General features: G+C 51.5%; 1 protein-coding gene across 1 annotated transcript; it reads left to right on the top strand.

The window, feature by feature from the left end:
* The first annotated feature begins 12,275 nt into the window (after positions 1 to 12,275).
* Positions 12,276 to 13,235, top strand: LOC132320285 (olfactory receptor 14A16-like). The gene has a single exon (XM_059832562.1). The coding sequence runs from the start codon at positions 12,276 to 12,278 to the stop codon at positions 13,233 to 13,235; it is 960 nt and encodes a 319-aa protein (XP_059688545.1).
* The last annotated feature ends 1,504 nt before the right edge of the window (positions 13,236 to 14,739 follow it).

The raw sequence follows: 14,739 nt of genomic DNA, 5'->3' as shown, positions 1-14,739 counted from the left end.
CTGGTGTCCCAAAGAGAATTGGCCATGGCTTTAGGCACAGTGGTGGAGATGTAACACAGGTTGAGGAGGGAGAGGTTGAGGAGGAAGAAGTACATGGGGGTGTGGAGGTGGTGGTCACAGGCTATGGCGGTGATGATGAGGCCATTGCCCAGGAGGGCAGCCAGGTAGATGCCCAGGAAGAGCCAGAAGTGCAAGAGCTGCAGCTCCCGGGTGTCTGCCAATGCCAGGAGGAGGAACTCGGTGATGGAGCTGCTGTTGGACATCTCGTCTGTCTGGGCATAAGGACCTGTGCAAGGAGAAAAAAACACAGACAATTTCGTGGAGCCTTCTCTGAGCATCTCTGACATATGATCCCTTTGTTCATGAGGTACTGCCAAAGGAGGAAAGCACACTTATGAGTTGGGGCTGCTCTGAGGATCTCTTTCCATTCCAAGTCCCTGATTCCTCCCCTCCACTCCCCCTCAAAGACGCATTGGCTTTTGTCCTTCCTTTCAGGACCTTCATTCATCTCCCTGCCTTGGGCTTTTTCTTTGTGCTGGCCAAGTGTGTCGTGAGGAGCGGGGCTCTGCCCAGTAGTTCCTGAGGAGTCAGCTCTGCTCCTCAGCAGTTGGCACCTGGGAACGGGCCTGACAGCTTCTGAAATTCACCATTTTCCTCATCCGTAATCCACTTTTAATGAAGAAGGGCTGCTCAGCATCTTCCAGCAGGAGAACCCCAGGGATTCTCCTGAACAAGGGCAGCACGGACAGGAGAGGAAGATGGAAAAATGCCCCAATGTTCCTGCTGAAGGAGGACGGGGACACACAGAAAGCACTTGGGAGTTTCTCCTCTTCGGAGCTTGGATGCTGAGGAGGCAACTCAGCCCAGGCCTTCGCAGTCTGGATAGCAGAAGTTCAGCTGGTTCGGAGAGGAGACCAGGGCTTTTCCCAGGGAAAGGCATCTGCAGTGCAAGGGATGTCAGGGAAGGGACAGAGCATTTCTGGTGGCAGTTCCGTCCCGGTCTCTGCCCATGTCTCTGCTGCCTGGAGCTCTCCCTGCCAGGAGCTGTTTCTCTCTTCCCACATCTCCTCTTTGTCACCGCTCAGAGACCCCATTCCACCCTCTGAATGCTCAGCTCTGCCCTGAAGAAAACTCCGGGCAGCAGGGTACTGCCCGAGGGTATCTCTGTGTTGGCAAGTCCTAAGGATCAGGTCAGCTGAACCCTGAAGAGACCACAAAGGTGATGTTGGTGCTTTCTGTAGGCTGAGCTGCACGAGAGGACTTCACCAGGTTCCTTGAAGAGCGAATGATTAATGCTGTAATGGTGAAGTCTTGGTCTCTTGTCCAAACCTGACAGCTCCATTACCATTCCCCCCACAACCACAGCAGGAAACTGGAAGTACAGATCCTGCAAAGCACCTTTCCTTCCAGGTTACCCCTGCCTTGATGTCCTTCTTGAAAAGTGCCCTTGGAAATGTCCTGGGATGATCTGCAGCTGTGAGCAGCCCTGACCCACACAGCACCCAACAGCAGAAGGACCCTGCCTGGCTAGCAGTCACTCCTTCCACCCTGAGCTTCTCCCCGCAGTGCCCTGGGGAGCTCCCTGGGCAGGCTGAGTGCTGACCGTGGCAGGCAGCGGAGTCCCTGCCCCGGCTCACAGTCCCCTGTGGTGCAGGGACCCTGCTCGGAAGGACAGCCCTGGGCACCCCTGGATGCACACCCACCTTTACACCCCTGCAGCCATCCCCGGGAGAAGGCAGCCATCATGCCCTGTACCTCGGACAGTGCAGGGAGGAATCCCTGCTGTGGAGCACATCCTTCTCCTCTGCACTAGAGAAACTGAGAGTTTCTCTCTGTCCTTGCAGCTGTGGGATGTGTCAGCTTTAGGAGATCCCTCCAAGGACTGCAGCTGCCTTGCTCTGCACCCAGAGACATCCCTTGTTGAGCACTGTGAAGACTTCTCCTGCAGTGAGCTCTGAGCATCCTTCCACTCCCAATTGCCTTTAACCTCTCTCTGCCTCGTTCCCCTCCCCTCGGTGCCTACGGGCAGTGCCCTCAGCCCTCTGCGCTTGACAGAGGAGCTGCTCCTCGGCAGAGCTGTCTCTCTTTAGCACTGCCCAGTTGCCAGGAGCTCCCTCCATCCCAGGAGCCAGCTCAGCTCAGCAGCAGAGGACCAGACCAAGACAGCACTTCCTCTGCTCCCTCTGGGCTCCAGGGGAACCTGCTGTGAAACAGGCTCAAGGAATCACTGATGATCCCTCCCTCATCTGGGGAGAGACGCTTCTTTCTAGCAGTGCCGTTGCTCCTATTAGAAAAAGAGTTGAGCATGAGAATTCCTTCTTTTGTCCCATATTTAGGCAGGACACCAGGAAGGTGACAGAGAAGGATCTAATTTCTCCCAGATATGTTCACTTGAGTGAATTTAGTCATTTCATTTTGCATTTGTAGTCCTAGGGCTAGAAAGACATACAGCTCTCTCCTGTCCATGCCATGTCTCTGCTCTGAAGCAAAACCTTTGACCGTAGGGGTCTGGGACACGGTACCACGTTTCTTTATGGCAAGCGTGAGCTTGCCTCATTCCACAGCTGAGATGCTTCAGCCCAAACATGCAGCAATGCCCTCAGCCAGGGGCACGGACTGGATGAGCTGGATGGATCCATTAATGTCGGCAACAGAGCTGTGACACTGATGGAATAAACTGCCAGGGCGCGGTGGCAGAGCTCAGTACAGCTTGTCTTCAAGGACAGCGTCCTCCAAGCACAGCAACAGTCCGGGCTGAAGGTCAGTCTAAACTTGAAAAGCAATTCAAGGGCACCATAATGCGTGTTCACTACTTCAGGAACAGTTAAAGAAGGTACATTGTGGCCACTGCTGAATTTAGTAAGAGCGAGTGTAGGTAGATCTGAGAAGCTCCATGCCCTCTTTGCCTCGGTCTTCCCCAGAAAGGTCTCCCAGAGCTCTGTGACTCAAGGCAGAACTCCAGAGGAGAACAACCAGCGGTGGATGGGGATCAAGTCAGGGTTTCCTTGAGCAAACACAATCCTTTACAGCCTATGGGACAGGGGGTGCAACATCCCAGGGAGCTGAGAGAGAGGGCCAATGTCACAGTGAGGCCACTCTCCATCATCTTTGAAAGGTGATGGAGATTGGGAGAACTCCTGGACGACTGGCAGCACCCAGATGTTCAAGGTACCTTTCAAAACTGGCCAACATATGAGCAGGGGAAGGAAAGTCTGTGCTCCACAGCATTTCCACTGGGATCCAATTTCTGGGTGTCTGAAAGAGAAAGTGGTTGGATTTACCCAGGGGACATTGTGTCTGGCCATCCTTTTGGCTTTCTGGGATGGACGCAGGAAAGCAGCAGTGGTCTTTTACCTGGAAGTCATCAAGGCTTTCAGCATCGTCCCCCACAATTTTCTTGTGTCCAAGATAGGATATTATGGTCTGCATGGGTGGATGGGTAAAAAACAGCTGGACACTCGGCCTCGGAGTGACGTGGTTAGTTCATGGTACTCTGGCTGGAGGCATCTAGCTAGTAGTGCCCTGGAGGGGTCTATCCTGTAACTTGCACTGTCTAACGTGTCTTTAATGACCCAGAGAAGATGAGAGAGTGCTTTTTCATAACATTTGCGGATGACATCACATTGAGAAGAGCAGACACGGCACTGGAGGGCAGGGTTGCCATCCCAAGGGACCTACCCAGGCTGGAGGGATGGACCAATAGGCACCTCAGGAGAACCGATGAGTCCTGACCTTGAGGTGGACTAGGCTCACACAATGATAGAGACTGCGGGAAAGGCTGTGGTGGTCCTTGGTTACATTAGGTAAAACCTGAGCCAGGAGCAAATAAGGCCAACAGCATCCTGGGCTGTATGAGCAGGAGCACAGTCAGTCTGCTCAGCCCATTTTGCACCATATCCAGAATACTTCCCTAGGTTTTGACACCCTACAATGCCAGAGAGACCTTGACAAACTGGAGCCACTTCAGTGGAAGGCCACCAAGCCCAGTGGGAGAACTTGTGCTGTGAGAAGAGGCTTAGAGAGCTGGGCTTGTTCGGACAGGAGTAGAGAAGATCTTGGGGGGAACATGCAGCAGCATTGCACGGTTCCCAAGAGGGTCAGGTGACGCTTACGTCCATGGTAGAAGACACAAGGACAAGAGGCAATGGGCTGAAACAAGAGATCGTCAGGCTAGATATAGGGAGAAACTTGTCCAGCTTAAGGATAGTCAAGCACTGGAAGCTGTTTCCCAGGGAGTGTGCACCGTGTCTATACTGGAATGTGATCGAGGCGTGTTTGAATGGAGCCCTGAGTATTCAGGTCTGACCCTGCTTTGAGCAGGTGGTTGGTGAAGACACCTACTGAGGTCCCTCCCAGCCTGAATGCCTTTAATCCAGGAATCGGTATGCCATGTCTCCTGAGATTCCTGGGAGAATCTTAGGGAGACCTAATCTTTCTGTCCAGAGAAGTGTGATTCCTCTTTAGGTGCCCGGGTCTACGTCTCCTGGCCCATGCAGTGCTTTAGGTGTGAAGATAGTGAAACGAACCTTTTGACTAGGTTAGTTTCATTTTCCATGCTAAATGCAGGGCGGATGAAGGGAGCTCAGAGCTTCCAGGCTCTCTGCTGCAGAGCTAGCACTTCAGAGAGGGGAAATGCAGGTAATGGTGTGCACCATATGAACCACTGGGTACACCACACAAAAATTCTGGCTTCCTTTGTGCCTTTGCACTCACCTGGGATTGGTCATTTGGTCGTTTTTGGCTAAAAAAGAAACATTTCCCCTATTCCACCTCCCCCTCCTCCCAAAAATAGGGAGAAAAGACACAGAACAGGGATCACGTAGGGGCCAATCTGTCTAAGAGGTGTAATCTTGAAATGATAACAAAGAGGTAGCACTGAAAGAAAAACCACTGTTCTAAGAACTTCATGCCAGAGGCTAGCTACTGAGAACTTGTAGCTATTTTGCCAATGTAGAATAATAACTGTTGGGAAGGAAATGAAAGAGTTTTAGTTCGTCATCATCATCAACATCAAGAAAAAGAAGGCGTTCCCTTACAACACTCTCCTGTTACTGCTATTGGTGATAGTACCACTAATTCCAAAACATCCTTGAGAGTTTCTTTACTTCCTCTTGGCTCCAAAGCTCAGCCTGGTCAGACCTTGAAAGGACTGCCTCAAAAGTCTCTGCAACCCAAATCTCTCCACCCTTCTGTCAGCCACGCTCTTTTAACCCAGGAGACTTCTCCCCATCCCTTCAGCACACTGCCTGGTCTGCTTTTAGCTGTGTGAAGTCAGGGTACTCCCTTGCACAACCTCCCCTACAAAAGTCTTGTCTATGTGCTGATCCCACTTGTATCACCTCATCTGCTCCTTCTGCAGAGCTCCACGGGATGGGCAGTTTTCCTGTTTCTTTCACACCCATTCACCTTCACAACCTTTTTGTGTTGTATGCATACCAAATACTGTCTGAAGCGACACAGCTTCACCCATTTCCAATTGCAGGCTGTGTTATTTCCCCTCTTGGAGCACACATTCTGAAAAGCTGCTCCATATCTGGAAACACACTTCAATACTGCCAACACAGCTGGGTTAAAAAAGAAAAAAGCCATGCTGGGCTAGTTTTTCAAAGAGACAGTTTCAGAGTGGCAAAGCAGATTCAATTCATTAATTCTGAGGGCTGAGTTACAAAGAGAGAGGAAAAAATGGTGAAGCTGTATTGTCCAAACTCACAAGTTCTCTGTCTTTAAAGAGAACGTCCCACAGCCTCTGTTATGTTTTCATTAGTTGGCTCTATAGTAAGTTGGGTTTATTGGACCTCTTGGCTCGAGCCTGCTGCATTCACGTTTCTAGCAAGGGGAAAACCTCCAGTTCAGTAGTTAAACATTTTTCTTGCCCATCCCGCCTGGAGATCCAGGACGGTTGTGTCACACAATAGCCAGCGTCAGGGGGAAGATGGAGGTACTGTGAATTTAATACATTTGGCCTCAAATGGAAGCTCGAATCCTGAGCTGGCAGGACAACATTGGCTGCAGTTAGACATAACTTTCTTGACATGACTGTGAGTTCAGACCTAGTTGATGATGTTTCTCACACAGCTCAATGAGGAGGGCAGTGTGTCAGGAGACAGGGAGAAGAGTGCACGCTTCAGCTTCCCCAATCCCATGACAGTGCCCAAACCATCCTTCCCTCGGCCTCTGGCATCCCATTTGTTGAGATGCAAACCTCATGGGTCTTCTGTCCATAAGGCATCCATAATCCTTCAGGTGTTTCTGTGATTTTCCTAAGAATGGCAGTATCTATGGAAATAAAGAAAAAGTAGCAGTCTGCTTCTGTAGTAGCAACTCTGGGCAATACTGATTAAATCAGTATTTGCCATATAACCATGATAGCCCATCCTGAAGAACACAGCTAAAGCAGTTCAGATGAAGGGTGGTCTTGCAAATGTCACCCTCCTTGTCCCCACAGTGGCATGGACACTGCTGGTTTCCCTCTCCAGAGAGTGGCAGAGGCTGGATCCCCTGCTCAGGACAGAGTCCTTGCCAGGAAGACACAGCTGTGGGTGTAGCTCGTCAGGTTCTTACAACATTCCACTGGGCATCAGTTCTGATTTATTTGATGCTTTACTGTGACTACTCTTTCTGCCCAGAAGATCATCAAAAGACAACCGTTTCCTAAGAGATGGTCATAAAGGCCCTGTTATGGCCATGAAAGCTCACCATGAGCTCTGGAGCGAAGAGGAGGAGGAGGACAAAGAGGTTTGTCCCTGGAATAAGGCCAGAAGAAGAGTCCATTTTGTTCAAATCATCGATGATACAGCTGTTTCCATCGTGTGTGCATGACTCAGCCTGGCAGATGGGGAATGTCCACCGCTGGGTAAGGGTGGCTGTGCTTGGTCATACCCCATGAGCTGATGTTGCTCTCTTCCCCTCCTTCACCCCCACACTTGGATGGACCTCAGGAAACATCCCTGAGCCTGGAGGATGCACGAACCTCCTGAGTGAGGTACCATCACGTGAGAGCTTTGGCATCTCATGTAGCACTACAGGCCTGTATTTCACCAAGAAATTGAGTAGCTTCTATGAATTAGAGTAGGCAATGTGGGGATGTTCATGAAATCACCATTATTATAATCAATGGCGAACTAGTAAACCTGGCTGATGAAAAAGAGAGAAACTTTGATCTCCTTAGGGAACATGACTCCATTAAATCAATGAATCCCTGCGTAGGCTGCCCAGAACATAAAAAAATAGGTACAGGTTCAGTCATCCTAAATGTGGGCATCTGCTGTCATTTCAGTCAGCCAAAGGGATTCCCCACCAGCCTCCAAGACAGTGCCCCCAGATGCTGCCCTGTCTCTCAGCACTGCTCCACTAGAGCTTGAAGATAGCTACACATATCTTGGACCACCTCTGGCATTTCAAATGTCACCAGGTGTTTGTGTCTGAACAGCTCACGGCTGCCATCCATCACCATTAATTCCCAGGGGAGCTGAGACAAGGAGCTCACATGCAGGTGCCTGTTTTGTGCACACCTGAAGTGAAGCGAGAGGAATCTCACCTCCTGTGGGTTTGTGGTGTGCATGGGAAGGAGCTGAGTCCCCTTCTAGCCCCAGGACTGCAAACCTGGGATGTGATGCCGCGAATGAGACAGACGAATCCTTTCCCTCAGCAAGAGTAAAGGAGATCCCTGCCCGTCACTGTCTGGGTGTCCTGCCTAATGGTGGGTTGAGGAAAGGTGATTATTAGACCTGACTGTTTTTCTGATATGAGAAGTTACATTGCTGGAATGAAGTGTCTCTCCCCAGCTGAGGAAGGGAACAGCAGTGATTCCTTCAGCCTGTTTCACAGCAGGTTCCCCTGGAGCCCCAGGGACACCTGGAGGGAGCCCAGAGGGGACAGAGAGAGTCACAACTTGGGCTGGTCCTCTGCTGCTGAGCTGGGCTGGGCTCTTGGGATGGAGGGAGGGAGCTGATGGCAAGCAGGCAGCTCTGCAGAGAGACAGTTCTGCCCAAGAGCAGCTCCTCTGTAAAGCACAGCAGGGCTGAAGGCACTGCCTGCAGGCAGCAAGGGGAGAGGAGCGAGGCGGAGAGGGCTTAAAGGCAGTGTGGAGTGGGAGGATGCTGAGAGTTGACTGGAAGAGAAATCTTCACAGCCCTCTACATGGTAAGTCTCTGGACGTAGGGCAAGCAGATGAGTGCACAGAGGGGTCTTCCAATGTTGGTAAATGTCACAGCTTATAGGACCTTTCAGAACTGCTCTCCCGATTTTTCTGGTGTGGAGAAGGATGACATGCTTCCTAGCCAGGCTTCCTTGCTGGACCGTCAGAGGGACAGGGCATGACTGCTGCCTTCTCCCGGGGATGGCTGCAGGGGTTTGAAGCTGGCTGTGCACCCACGGGGCTGTGTGCCGGGGCAGGGACTCTGCCGCCAGCCAGGGTCGGTGCTCAGCCTCCCTGGGGAGCTCCCCACGGCGCTGTGGGGAGAAGTTGAGTGGAAGGAGCAACCCCTGACCGAGCAGGGCAGAGCAGGGTCTTTTTGCTGTCAAGAGGGTGCTGCGTGGGTCAGGGCTGCTCACTGCTCCAGATCACTGCCAGGACATTTCCGAGGGGACTTTTCAAGAGGAAAGTCAAGACTTGGGCTGCCTGCATCAGCGTGTGCATTCCTGAGTCTGAGCTTTCATTTTTATGGTCTTTGGAGAGGAGGGAGTGGTGATGGATCTGTCATGCTTGGAACAAGGCTCTGGGGAGCCATCCTTCTGCGCTGTGAGATCCTCGCTCCAGCTGACCCAGCTTATGTTTCCAGAGGAGACCTTCCTAAAGGAAGGTCAATGAAGTTGCTGCTTGAGAAAAAACCTTCCTTTCGGAACCTCTGTTTTTAATTTTCTGCTGTTTGATTGGGAAGGGGGAAGTGAAAATGATTGAGACTCCTAAACCATCTCTGTAAGAGATCTATAGGTCTGCAGGGAACCTCAGCAAGTCCCTCCCCTCCCTCACATGTAGACAAACCAACCTGACCGTTCAAGCTTCAACAAGGCTGTTTCCACACACCCCACAGATTTATCAAATGCCGAGGTGCCTCTGGGCAGTGCCCTGCTGCTGTGGGGTTTCTGCAGGGCAGAGCTGGTCACACAGGGGCTGGGATGGGGTTTGTGAGCTCTGGCATGGAGGAGACGTGGGGACAGAGAAACAGCTCCTGGCAGGGAGAGCTCCAGGCAGCAGAGACATGGGCAGGAAGGGATGAAACTGCTGAGGGAAACCCTGTTACAGGGGAAATACGAACACCTCCTCGCCACTCCCTGCAGTACGGATACGTTCCCTGAGCAATCCCCCTCATTTGTCCTCTCCCACCCAGTACAGCCCTTGGCCCACACCTCTGCAAAATCCTGGGCATGAGCTGCCTCCTGGGCAGCCAGACCCCCAGAAGAAGAAATGTGTGCTTCTGCTGCACGTGCCCGTTTCCCTCTGCCCAGCAAAGGGCTGAGAGCAACCGCTCGGCGATGTCGCTGCCTGGGAGGCAATGTGCACAGCTGGGCAAGGTGAAATCTCTTCTGTTTGCCTGTCTGCCTCACCTCTACCCTCACCTGGCAATACAATCATGGTATTTTTACTTTTCATTCCACCTCACCGTGTTGCTCTGACTCTGAGGCTCTTGGGTATGTCAGTGTGGGGGGGTGGAGGGGATGGGGTTCAGCTGAAGTTCAGACACTGACCCTGAGGGTCCTGCAGAGGTGCCCAAGACCCCTCCAAACGTGTGGGGCTCTGGGCAGCGCAGTCAGTGGTGCTGGGAAATGATCTGTCTCTCCCTTCCTCAGTCCTGATCTTTAGGGCACTTCACTATCTCCCAGAGGTGTCTTTACAGGCATGATGCTGCTGACCAGAAGGGAACATAGGATCTCTCTCACAGGATCTTTGAGATACCCAAGAACCATTTTGAGAAGCCGCAGAGATGCTAAGGCTGTGAACAGCCTGCTGGGAAGCTTCATATGTATGCAGCTGATAGGAACCCTGCTTGTCCTTGGCTAGCGCAAAGAGTTGAGCCTTTCTTCAGGTGTTGGCACCCACATCGTGAAGTCCTCGGTGTGCTCATTGGAATGAGGAGCCAGTTCCTGCCCCACCAGGAAAGGTTCATTTTCCCATCTACAGGGTGTTGCATGGGTGATGGCTGCCCCCAGCTCCAGCTCACCCATGTCCGGAGGGGATCTTTCAAGAGGATGGAGAAGGCAGGGATTACATTAGCAGAAGGACCCTTCCAGAGGCTGTGCTTTCAGTTTCCTAATTGCTGCAGGGGAAAAAGAGAAATACATTTTTGTCTGTGAAGGAGGTGGAGACTGCAGACAGCTCCAACTTCACCTCTCCAGCCTCTCCAGGGTGGGTCTGAGCAGCTCCTGCGGTGCTGCAACCCCCGAGATGCCCTGGGACAGTGCTATTCAAGCAGGAGGTGTCTGCAGGGCAGAGCTGAGTGCTCAGTGTGTGGGATGGGGTCTGTGAGCACTGACAGGGAAGAGATGGGGGGGTAGAGGAACAGCTCCCAGGTGTGACTCCAGGCAGCAGGGATGTGGTCAGAGGGAAAGGGAACTGCTATGGTATGCTGGGGCAGGTGGGAGCATCACTTTGTCCTCTCCATTGCAGATGCCTTCCACTGAGAAAACCCCCCTTATCTCTCCTCTCCCACCCAGCAACGCTCTCTACCCTCATGGCCATGGGATCTAGGGCAGCCAGACCCCACTGTTGCAGAGGTGCTTTTCTCCTGCCACGTGCCCATTTCCTGCTGCCCGACAAAGGGGCTGAGTGTAACAGCCCTGCGTTGTCACCACCTGGGAGGTGGGGGGCACAGCTGGGGAAGGTGAACACTTTCCTGAGTGCCTGGCTGTCTCTCTTCCCTTTCCTCCCTTAGGAAAAAGGGTCTTGGTATTGCTCCATGTTTCCCCACCCATCCATCCTTGTCCTTGTGTCATAGTTGTTCTTCAGAGGGATTCCAGACACCACCCCTGAGGGTCCTGCCGTGCGGGGATCTGTGTGGGAGCAAGGAGTCCAAGTCCCCTTCTATCCCGTGAGGCTCCGAGCACGCACTGTGTGAGGGGTGGGGAGCGAGATGGTTCTCCCTGGGCTATCCAGTCCAGGGGCCAGCTACCCTCCCGAAGGCCACAGCACTCCCTTGTGATATTTACTTGTAGCTGAATGTTGTAAAGATATGATGCAGAGGTGTAAAGGTCATGGAGATGCTGCCAGGCAGCTGTACGTAGGCAGCCTGAAGAAGTGCCGTGGCTCCTTGCAAGAATGTGAGTGCTGAGACCTCCCTCAGCTGTCAGCACCCACATCCCAGAGCCTCCTTGGTCTAGTCGTTGGAGCCAGGAGGTGTGTCACCCTCTCTCCATCACCCTCTGCACGCGAGGGGCGAGAAAGAGGAAGGAGCTTGGGGATCTCCCTTGGAAACCACAACCTCCCACCCTCCCAAACATCCAGACAAGTCATCTCTCCAGACTCTGCAGTGAGGCGCAGAGCATCCATCCATCTCTCGGGACTCACTAGTGTATCCACCAGTGTTTATTTTGAGAGCAGTGGAAAAGCCAAGGCTTTCTGCCCCTTCAAAAAACATGCTCCCGGTGTGATGGGAACATCTGAAACCTACGTAATTGCACCAGTATGCAATGACTGACCCGGTGTTGCAGCCCATCTTCTGAAGAATGGGCTATGAAGCTATGGAGCAGCCCTTCTGCGTGATGGGTGCACTTCACCTAGGTGAGGAGGTGTTCATAGTGACAGTGCTGTTTCCTCACCCTCCACCCCCCTCACTCATACTACTATGCCTGGAGATGCAGTACAGGTGACAGACTGAGGTGAGAAAGGGTCTTTCTCAGTCGTTACTGACTCTTGGCTGTGCGAGAGGGTGAAGGTGAAGGAGATGAATCCCTCACGGGGATCTTGTCTCTCAGGGGCAGATGAGCACAGGTCCTAATGTCATTTTTCACTATAGGGCTTGGAGAGTATTCCCAGATAGTCACTGCTACAAATCCTCTTCTCTCGCCTCAGAGCGTCCATCTGCAGGAGCCGTCCCCAAACCATGAGCTGTTTGCAGCCTCCAGGTGTCCACTTCTGTAGAGCAGGGCTGAGTCCTCAGAGTTAGTGCGCTCACCCAGCACAGAGCAGAGCTCAAGGCAGGGAGCTGCAAGTGTGTCATCCTGAGAAGGAGACACTCAATGCGTGTGCAGGCTGTCTATGAGAAATGGAGAGGGCTTTGCTCAGAGACCCTGTCCTGACTCCTCTGTGTCTTTTCCTTCTTGGACAGGCCTCCATGCACATGTCCAATGGCAGCTCCATCACCGAATTCCTCCTCCTGGCATTGGCGGACACACGGGAGATGCAGCTCTTGTGCTTCTGGCTCTTCCTGGGCATCTACCTGGCTGCCCTCCTGGGCAATGGCCTCATCATCACCACCATTGCCTGTGACCACCACCTCCACACCCCCATGTACTTCTTCCTCCTCAACCTCTCCCTCCTTGACCTGGGTTTCATCTCCACCACTCTCCCAAAGTCCATGGCCAATTCCCTGTGGGACACCAGGGCCATCTCCTATGGGGGATGTGCTGCTCAGATCTTTTTCTTTCTCTTCTTCATTGTAGGGGAGTACTGCCTTCTTACAGTCATGTCCTACGACCGCTACGTTGCCATCTGCAAACCCCTGCACTACGGGACCCTCCTGGGCAGCAGAGCTTGTGTCCACATGGCAGCAGCTGCCTGGGGCAGTGGGTTTCTCAATGCTCTGCTGCATGTGGCCAACACATTTTCCCTACTGCTCTGCCAAGGCAATGCAGTGGACCAGTTCTTCTGTGAAATTCCCCAGATCCTCAAGCTCTCCTGCTCAGAATCCTACCTCAGGGAAGTTGGGGCTACTGTCGTTAGTGTCTTTTTTGGTTTTGGATGTTTTGTTTTCATTGTGCTGTCCTATGTGCAGATCTTCAGGGCTGTGCTGAGGATCCCCTCTGAGCAGGGACGGCACAAAGCCTTTTCCACCTGCCTCCCTCACCTGGTCGTGGTCTCCCTCCTTACCAGCACCGGCATATTTGCCTATGTGAAGCCCCCCTCCATCTCCTCCCCATCTTTGGACCTGGTGCTGGCAGTTCTCTACTCGGTGGTGCCTCCAGCAGTGAACCCCCTCATCTACAGCGTGAGGAACCAGGAGTTCAAGAATGCCATTAGGAAAGTGTTTGCATGGATGTGTTTCAATACTGATAAACTTCCAATCTCTCTTCACAAATGAATCCCAAAGTATCACATACCAGGCCCATGCTTTTGTGGTTTTTTTGGTTGTTTTTTCTTTGTATTTTTTGGTTTTTCTTATCAATAGTGATAACGTTATTTGTGAATTTAATAATCCTAGAGAAATATTTGGATTTCCTTCACTTCACCCAAAGCATGAACCTACAATATCTCACCTGGAACCCATATAAAAATGTGTCTAACACTGAGTCAGAGCTGAGACCCCCCCTAGCATCTGTGGAATTATTGCTGGAGGTGACTTCGAAATTAAATTTATATTTGCATTTTAAGGAAAGGTACAGCATTGAAGGAACTTTGGGGTGGAGTATGGCAGTTACAGAAGGGTTCCATTCCACAGAAGCTCCCCAGGCAACCTTAGGTGTTGGCAACACCAGGGGAGCTTGGTGTGCTGACTCTAAGAGAAACTGCACGGAGGGTGGAGCGGAGTGAAGACACCGCGGCCAGGCTCTGTGATAAGATGGGAACTGGAAGGTACTATGGAACATGGAGGTGGAGACTCATCCTGATAATTAGGATACGCAACTGGTCAAAGACAATGCTATTGTACAAGGACCTTTCAAGTATACAATAACCTATTTAGTGTGTGTACTGGTGTGTAGTGAACTATATTAGAATTTGATAAATGTGCATTGATTTTCCTTGAAATGGACCAACAGTCTGTCATTTTTTGACAAAATGCTATTCTTTGGGTGAACTTTGCTCATTATAATCTCATTATAATACCGAAACACACCTCCATCCCAAAAGCTACCCGCCTCCAAGGTGCGACCACCCCTCACTGAGCCTGCGCTCTGAAATTTTGCTAGTCTATACCTTTAAAAGCAAAGCAAGAAACTTTTACACCACTTACAACAAAGATACGTATGACTAGTGTCACTCAAACTCCACCTGAAATGTGAAAATAGTATAAAATGGCTTAAGAGAGGAGGGATGACCGGGACACAGACCACCTTTGACACTTGGGGTCAGTCGACAGGCTGAGCCTCTCTTAACCCGTAACAGGGACACCTTTGGGTAAGATCTGAACACTTGGTTGTTCCGAGTGCTTCCCCGGCAGACAGAAATCTCTATAGAGTTGTTCTGTAACTTAATGCATTTGTAGCCAGGCTATATTACTCATCTTCTTGGTATGTGCACATGCTTTGCGGGCAGTAATTCTATCACCGGCAATCCAAAAGAACTTGTGCATCTGTTGCTTCAATAAACTGCACTATTCATTAATCTAGCCGAGTGACTTCTCATTAAATGCAACCAAATTCCTTAAGTGTGGCTGTGCTAGTTCATGGAGTGCAACTAGACTGAAAGTGTATGGTGTTACGAGTGCATCCGTAATCGTGAGAGTTCAATATATTGAACACGACCGGGTTTGTAACACTGAATTGGGCATCACTCAGAATCTAAGCCCAGCTGCCCCCAGCCCCTCTGATACCTGAGGACAAGCTGGAACGCAGCGGGGTTTCTTTTCTGCCAAATTCCTTTGCCCT

This window comes from Gavia stellata, chromosome 34, assembly GCF_030936135.1.
Source record: "Gavia stellata isolate bGavSte3 chromosome 34, bGavSte3.hap2, whole genome shotgun sequence".
NCBI lineage: Eukaryota > Metazoa > Chordata > Aves > Gaviiformes > Gaviidae > Gavia > Gavia stellata.
This window is presented reverse-complemented; position numbering and strand designations above follow the sequence as displayed.